The sequence below is a fragment of the Rhopalosiphum padi genome, chromosome 1 (assembly GCF_020882245.1).
Source record: "Rhopalosiphum padi isolate XX-2018 chromosome 1, ASM2088224v1, whole genome shotgun sequence".
Taxonomy (NCBI): Eukaryota; Metazoa; Arthropoda; class Insecta; order Hemiptera; family Aphididae; genus Rhopalosiphum; species Rhopalosiphum padi.
This window is the reverse complement of record NC_083597.1, coordinates 74280421-74289497: the sequence shown is the minus strand read 5'-3', so window position 1 is coordinate 74289497 and position 9077 is coordinate 74280421. Positions and strand designations below refer to the sequence as shown.

At 26.5% G+C, this 9077-nt stretch overlaps 1 protein-coding gene across 1 annotated transcript; it reads left to right on the top strand.

Annotated features, from left to right (window-relative positions):
• Positions 1-6242: 6242 nt before the first annotated feature.
• Positions 6243-8261, top strand: LOC132917516 (GDP-Man:Man(3)GlcNAc(2)-PP-Dol alpha-1,2-mannosyltransferase). The gene is made up of 2 exons (XM_060978296.1): positions 6243-7508; positions 7571-8261. The coding sequence occupies exons 1-2, from the start codon at positions 6440-6442 to the stop codon at positions 7900-7902; spliced, it is 1401 nt and encodes a 466-aa protein (XP_060834279.1). The 5' UTR covers positions 6243-6439; the 3' UTR covers positions 7903-8261.
• Positions 8262-9077: the final 816 nt, after the last annotated feature.

The following is a 9077-nucleotide window of genomic DNA, read 5'->3' as shown; positions in this document are numbered from 1 at the left end:
TTGTAATAACTTAAAACAAAATAGATTATAATCGTTATTTTTCGTTAAAATATACAGTTTTGTCAATATTCAAATTTGGTATATGTACTAACAGTAGCTCCGAACACGGGTATGAACTGGGGACAATTCCCCAGAAATATTTATGGGTGGGTGGGCGATAATCAAAAATAGTTTGTTATGCAGTACCTATCTTGTATGTTTATAGTTAGAAATAATATAGTACCATTCGATCGTAACTAACTAAACATTTTTTTAGTAGGTGGGTCTAACACCAGCATTTTTTCCCCTAACATGAAATATAGATCGGCGCCACTGGACTTACGACTAACCTCTGAGACTGGGAGTGAGAATTTGAATAAAGTTTAAACTTTTAAGCAATAATAATAATATAATAGTAGCTATAGTTATATAGTTGTACTAATAGTTATATAGGTACTATTCTGATTAATATAAAACATAAGATGGTGACCAGACATGAGTTATGGCTATTTTAACTGAGAATTGAAATGTTCAGTAACTGAAGTTACTAAATTTTAATTTTTTATTAGATGTATAAACAAAACCTAACATTATGGAAGCTTTATTTATGAAATAATTTATGCGTGTATTATTAAAACATTAGGTTATGATAGAAAATATTTTTTAATTGTCTATTAAACAAAAATTATATGGTTTATGCTAGATAACAACTGTTATACTAGTGTTACTACGATGTAATAACGTAAAAGCATTTAAATACATTGATAATTAAAAATTAATAATACTAATTACAAAATTAATTAATTTGTAAAATCCTTATGATTATTTTAATCCCCCGTCAATTGGATCCTCTTGCGTCAGTTAGTCACCGAGATCTATGTCGAGGGATCTATGTGACCGTTCACCATACGGTCCACTACCACATAATTAATTATTATTACCACTTACTTTATGCACCATGGCCACGAACGACGGCTGATAAATTTTAGTTTTACTGATAACTGTAAGATTTCTTATCTATTAAGTATTAGTTTTTTTTTTATTATGTTGAATGTTGATACGAATTACGAGTATAGTACTATATCTTTAGATTTATTTTAGACTTTAATTATTATTTAACTGTTTAGTCCATTTTTATACGTTTTTATTGTGTACTATTTAGTCGACTAATTGAGTAATTATTTACGTTATTTGTTAGCCAAAAGAATAAATTACACTACATTAAACCACAGGTGTTGTAAAATATTAGAAATGGAGAAGCACGTATTAGAAGAAGTTTCAAAATTGTAAGATATTTAAATTTAACTTATAAGACATATTATCAATAAGTTTTAAAAACTATCATTAATATTATATTATATTGTAAGATTAATAACAATTTAATAACATTAATATTGGCTTATCGGTTTTGTTTGTTTATATCTTGTTGAGTGTTGACTGTGAAAAATGACTAACTCAAAATGCGTACATTTAAATATTAAAAAATTTAATAAAGTAGTGCTTTGCTTAGTTCTATTATTCTAAAAAGATAATGTATCTGTAAATAATTTAAAAAATAATAAGATTATATATATATTAACAATATTTTCAGTAGACTTGAGATTAAATTAATGACATACCAAGAATATATCTGTGAGAATTATTAGGCTAGTAAAGCAGTAGCAAAGATTTTATTAGCATTATTTAGCTACAAAATTTATGATTCATAAATTATTTATAATTAGATTTTATAAGATATTATTATTGATTATAGATTATTCTATTATCAACGATATTACATTATGTGCGTCCAAGGTGTTTTTTTTTAATCAACGTAATATTATATAATTAAGTTAAAGTATTTCAATTTTTTTTTCAGACAGTCAGAACAAAATGTACTTGGTGTTTTGGTATCAGATACCAAAGGCTTGTGTATTTTTTGTGAGTTATAAAAGTGCTTTATTAATAAAGTATTATTATTTATTATTTTGGTTTTTTCTTTCTATATTTGCTAATTCAAAAATTAAGCTTCGGGAGAAGTAACACCAGGAATCAGTGGACACATAACATTCATCGCAAATCAATTATCAAAATTAGATAAACATGATTTGTATCCGACCATTGTATTGAAATCTGATAACAAGTAAGCATTGGGCTTAAATAAAATGCATTTTTACAATTAATATATTTTTGTTGATAACTGATTTTCATATTCACACAATACGAATATAGCTGGCATGAGTAAATAAACAAAGCCTGATGGAGGTATGGCACAAAGTTGAAAGTTAGGTTAGTTCGGTGACCCTATATAGTTGAGACTGAAGAAGAAGAATCATTATACTCTCACCTAATACCTATATTAATGTACCTAATGGGGGGAGGGGATGCTTATAATAATTTCTAAACAATTTCAATTAGAATTTTTGTTATGTAAATTGCAGCACTACATACATTAGATTAATAGTATTTTTTTTTCAGGTCATGTTTGTTAAAAGGCTGTGAAAATTCCTGTGTTTATGTATGTTATCAGAATAAGTAGTATTTAATGTTTATTATTGTTATTCCTTTGGATAAAATGTATAATGTCTAATCATATTTATTTTAATTATAGAATATTCTTTTTAATGTAATTGTTCCTCACTCTTAACAATTAAAAATAAATTACCAACCTTTTATTTATGTTTTAGATCTTGATTCTTTGTTCTATAGTACGGTTATAACCATTAAGGTAGTTTTTACTGTGGAAAACTAGTAACTAATCAAGGAAATTCATCTTTAGTACATTTTTGGCCTAATTGCCATTGATGGTTACAACATACTAAAAATAATAAAAATTAATGAATAGTATTTAGATACACTTAAATGGAAAATATAGGTCATACAGTAATTTGGACAGGTAAATTGTTACAAAATAGACTTACCTCAAGTTTGTACATTACGCTTTATCCAAATCTCAGGGATTATAGACCTACATTTTTCAACTACTTCAGTATATCCATTCAATCTTTTGATTACTTTTTGGAATTAGTAAAAGAAGACAATACAGCTGATGAAAGTGCAATTAGGTATTGCATTTCTCCTGAAGAAAAACTCATAATCACTTTGAGGTATGCACTTTAATTTTTACCATACAAATATAACAAATTAATTTTAACTTGAAATATACTTTGAAACAAAAAACATTTTTATAAATGAAAACTTAGTTATTAATGATTTTTACTTAATTAATACTTTTTAAACCAAATTATCTACAAATTTATTAATAATTTTTGTTGGGGGTTATGAATGTCTCATTTTTGTCATTTACATCGACAGTTCTGTTTGAATTTTCATCGATTGAGCAGAAACTATTTTTAGTAATATTTGAGAAACTGAACGAAATGATGAATGTATTGATTTTACAATGATGTGTATTTTTTTATTTATTTTTATTTTTTTTGTGTGTCATCACGTTTTGAAATAGTAATAATGCTTTGATTTTTGGCTTCAGCCCCTATTTTTTAGGAAAAACTGAAAAATTAACGGAAAAACGGGAATTTTTACGCATAACCATTTTTCGACAAAATCGATTTTTCTATTTTGCTGCAACTCATAAACGAATCATTGTAAATACTTGAAATTTTCACCAAATGTTTATATTATGGTTATCTATTTTCGATTAAATCAAATTATTTTGACATTTTTTAAGCTACATATAAACAATTGAAATTTTCGGCTTTTCTAAGTTTTTTTTCTTAAAATACCGATAAAAAAAATTTGGCTATCCAAAAAATCTTTAAAATTTAATACAAGGTTTATTATAAGTTGTACTTATCGTAGTAAAAAAAAAATTAAAAATCGTTGTCACAATTTTTGTTTATAAGCATTTAAAGTTCAAATGTTTACAAAATATATCAAAATCACAAAAATTTGCAAAGAATTTTGAAGTTGAAAATTCATAAAATTTTTGTGATTATACTTAAGGTTCAAAAATCCAATACTAGGTTATCTATAAGTTTTCCTTTAAGTAACTGTAAAAAAAAAATTCCATTGTCAATATAGAAAACATTTTATGAGCATATGAAATTTAATTTTTTACGAAATCGCGTAATATAACGATACCTATATTACAATTTAAACATAGGTAATAATATAATATATCCAACTAATTATCATTGACCGACAAATCATCTCCGTTCAGAATCGTTTTTCGTATACAATGATACCCGTCATTGCATTCAAATTTAACACATCCATTATAGTGACCATAGTGACCTACTCTCCATCTCTACTATACAGCAGAGCGATACCCACTTGCCTACCTACTTTTTTTATTATTCAAATTGCACATTCTTATTAGGTAACTATCAATCTGTTGTTATTTTATAAACTGAAAATATACTTATGTCTGGTTAAAAATTTGAACAGTGTGTACTGTGTAGGTTCTACCTATCAATCATAATATTGTTTAAAGGACATACACGGTGTCGGTGTGGAACAGAATGTAAAAGTTCTAGACAAAAATAATGTCACTCTGGAAGAGAATAAAAATATTTCATTACCAATTGCAGACGTTCAATATGTACCGGAACTTGAAAATTGAAATTGAAAACGTTAAAAAAAGTATAGAATGTAAGGGAGAAGTTTTAAACTCAGAAAATGGACTGGGCCGGGCCTTAAAAAAAAAAATAAAAAGGGCTAGATTGGGCTTTTTTTTTGTAGAACTTTTTGGGCCGGGCCGGGCTGAACTTAAACCTAGGTTGGTTCGAGCTTTTTAAGAATTTTTTACATCATCTCTCCTGGGTATTTTTTTTTTTTGTATGACATAATCATTATTTAAAATTAAAATGATAAGTTTACTGCAGTTCGATGTTGGAATAATCACGAATAACGAATATTTTAATATTTTAAATAAAAATATTTTAGACTGCCGTGCTTATATAAAAATATCCTTGGACTGGAACGGGCTTTTTAAGAGCTTAATGATGATTTTCGGGCCGAGTTTGGGCTATTTTTCATATTTCTTGGACCATGGCAGGCCGGGCCGGACTTCAGAAAAAAAATTGTAGGACCGAGCTGGGTCGTAAATTTATGGCCCTTGCAAGTCTATACTTGTTATCCTCGTACAACACTCAAAATTAAAACAAAAATAATCTATAGTATATACCTATTTCCAAGAGTTCAATAATATAATGTTATCGAACAATATAATAATATGTATACTGTGCAGTGCGCACTATTATATTTAGTAGCTACAATTGTCTATAAAATTATTATCTGTCATCTGAGTTGTGTATAATATTTACAATTCAAATGTATTGTTTAAAATAAAAAATTTAAATGACGAAAATCTTTGTAAAAAATACAATTATATTATATTATCTTATTAATGATTATGAACAGCAACCATAGGCCTATTTAGTGGGGCGAAGGAGGGGGTAATCGCACCGGGTGCCAATTTATAAGTCTATTAAAGAAGTGCCACGCTAGAAGTTAAATTTGTAGGGTATACGTTTTTTTAGGGGAAAAAAAGCGCCACAATCGTAAATACGCCTCTGACAACAACTAAATACTATAGAAATTAATTTTTTAATAATATTATTTAAGCTATTTGGCCTTAAACTAATTTATTTATTTTCTTGTTTAAAATTTAAGAACTAGGTATATTATGTGCTTAATTGTATTGATTAAATAAGAATAAATAGTATCAAATAAAATGTATTTATGTATAAATTAATTTAAAAATATAATATATTTATTATTTATATATATATATCATTTTACTATTGGTATTTTTTAGTATAACAATTAAGGTATTTTAGCATTATAGAAACTTTATAAAATTAAGTTAACTGCCAAAAAGATTCTATATTTTTTTTTCATTCGAAATATTTTTAAGAGATTAAGAAGGATTTCCATAAGAAAACATTTTGAAGACACAATATTTATTATATTATTATTAGCAATAGATTAAAATAATTTACAAGCAATAAAATATTCATAGGCTTGGCGATATTATTAATATAATATTAATTAATAATAAGAATAGTAATAGTTATAATAATAAATTTGATTTAATGCTTTCTGAACAAGAATACAAGATAAATTAGAAAATTATGCAGTGGAATTCTACATAAATGATCATGATTATATTTGTAAGCCTATCTAATATTGTATAGTATGAACATTTCGATGATGAATTGGTGATGTACTGATGTGTTGGACTCCGTGATACTAGTGATATCTTAGTTCGTGCCGATGCTACATTAATATTGTGATAACATGTCTGAATTTATTATTTGTTCTTTGATAATATTTAAAAAGTAAACAATAAATAAAATGTATGAACATTTAAATTTTTAAATTTTTTTAAGTTTCATACGACTGTCATGACGTGTAAGATTATATATTTTTATTTTGTTCAAGTATGTTGCTAAATTATAAAATTATAATTGATGTCGATATTTTAAAGAAAATTAACTATCTATTAACTTTTTAAAACATGTATTTTCAATTTTTATTGTACTTCATATTTTCATTAATTGTGGTGTTCATTGTATTGGTTGTGTCTATTGCTGGGTTACGATGGCACTACGTTAGCAAAAAGAGGAAATGTCCAACTCAATTTAGCATAGCGTTTTTCCATCCTTACTGCAATGCTGGTGGAGGTGGTGAGCGTGTACTATGGTGTGCCGTTAATGCTGTTAATACTGTATACCCTAAAGTAAAAATTGTTATCTATACTGGTGACTTGGAAGTATCTCCAGTAGAAATAATTAAACGAGCAAAACAGAGATTTAATATTACACTGCCAAATAATTTAGAGTTTGTTTATCTGCACAGAAGAAAATGGGTGGAAGCTGAAAATTACCCTTATTTCACTCTTTTAGGACAAAGCCTTGGATCTATCATCTTAGGGTTTGAAGCATTGCGTTTATTTCAACCCGATGTATACATTGATACTATGGGTTATGCATTTACACTGCCATTATTTTCTCTTATTTGTGGTTGTAAAGTCAGTTGTTACGTTCATTATCCAACTATAAGTTCAGATATGATGAATAAAGTGATTCAACAAAAAGGAAAACGTAGAACAATATCTTATATTAAACTTATATATTATCAATTATTTGCCAAACTATATGGTTTAGTTGGCTGGTTTGCTGATTCTATTATGGTAAATAGTTCATGGACTGAGGATCATATTAATACACTTTGGAAACGACCCTTAAGCACTTACAAAGTATATCCTCCATGCGATACTTCTGATTTACAATGTTTACTATTAGAAAGACATAAAACCAAATCTGTGAAAATTATAAGTTTAGCACAATTTAGGCCAGAAAAAGATCATCCACTACAACTTAAAGCTATGTATCATCTTCGACAAATTGTGAATGAACAAGTATGGGAAAATATTGAGCTTGTATTTGTTGGTTCAACAAGAAATCAAGAAGATGAAATGAGAGTTGTTGATATGATGGATTTATGTAAACATTTGTCGTTGGAGAATAATGTACGATTTAAAGTGAATATCAGTTATGATGAACTTAAAAATGAACTATCTGAAGGTAAATTCATCATAGAAATAATGTGTAAGTTTTAGAAACTAATATTTTATTAATGCTTCCAGGGCTGATTGGCTTACATGCAATGTGGAATGAACATTTTGGTATTGGAGTTGTAGAATGCATGGCTGCAGGATTAATAATGATTGCACATCGTTCTGGTGGACCTTTAATGGATATAATTATAGAAGATGGTGCTGGACAAAATGGATTTTTAGCTTCAAATGAAGTAGAATATGCACATGCTATACATAAAGCACTGTTGTTGTCAGATACTCAAAAATTGTCGTTACAAAAAGCTGCTAGGGGATCAGTAAATCGGTTTTCAAATCAGCAATTTCATGACAATTTTTTGAGAGCAATACAACCATTATTTAGTTTAAAAAAATTTAAGTAATTTATTATTTTTAATTAGAGTTAAATTATGAATTTTGTTATCTCTTATTAATTATAATTCATACAGCACTTTCAAAATATATTTTTTGATGATAATAAAGTTTAATTTGACTTACAAATACTATGATTAATAATTAGTGAAAATATTATAATTAAAATCATTATTAATATTTCAATAATGATTATATTAATTACAAAATATTATATATTTATATCTATATGTCTATTGTCTATAGACTTAAAATATGATGTATATTGTGTAATAATTAACTACTTATTAATTTTTTTTTTCAAATATTGTTGAAACTTAATTTTATATTGTTTTTGGGTTGATTAATAAATAATATGTATTGTTGTTAATATTGTAATAATTTGTAAAAAGCTAGAAAGTTGTAAAACATTTTATAATATTTCAAATTTTTCATTTTAGCACAATATGTTATATAGAATCATAATTATAATACAATAATATAATTGATAGATAGGGTACAAACATAATAGAAGTCATCATGATTTGTGGGACACGAGTATAGTTGGTACTATGAATCTTAATTATATAAAATTAAATTAAATTATCTCAAAATCTTAATTTTTGGTAGGCAGGTACAGGCCTTAGTGCCTTATATAGTTAAACTTAAGAGTAAAAAACACTAATAAAATACTCGAGAAACTCAAGTAATCTATGATCCATTTGTTTATATATCTGTGGGTATACACAATATTATTAATATTTCTAATTAGAGAGCCTAGGCTCTCTATTACTAATTATTAGTGTATAGTAAGTAGTGTTAGTGTACAGAGTACAGTAAAGTTATGAGTTCATGATTACAATTTAAGACAAAATATTCTATTGTCATGAATATACTTAGATGACGAAGACCACTCAATTATCGAAACATTTTGAAATGTGTAATAAAGATAAATTAATTTTTGCATTTGAAGTGTTAGTTGTGTAACTAACGTAAAATAGATTATTTTCTTAAATTTAACGTTCGTAAATCTTATAAAATAAATTATGTGTTCAATGTTTATGCATAGTGGTATAACTATAAATTTGGGTCCCCGGGGCAGTATCAAGTGTTGCCCCCTCATGTATTTATATTACCAAATTAAAAAAAAAAACAAGTCATTACTTATTATAAATATAGTTTATTTAAGTTATATGTACACAACTAC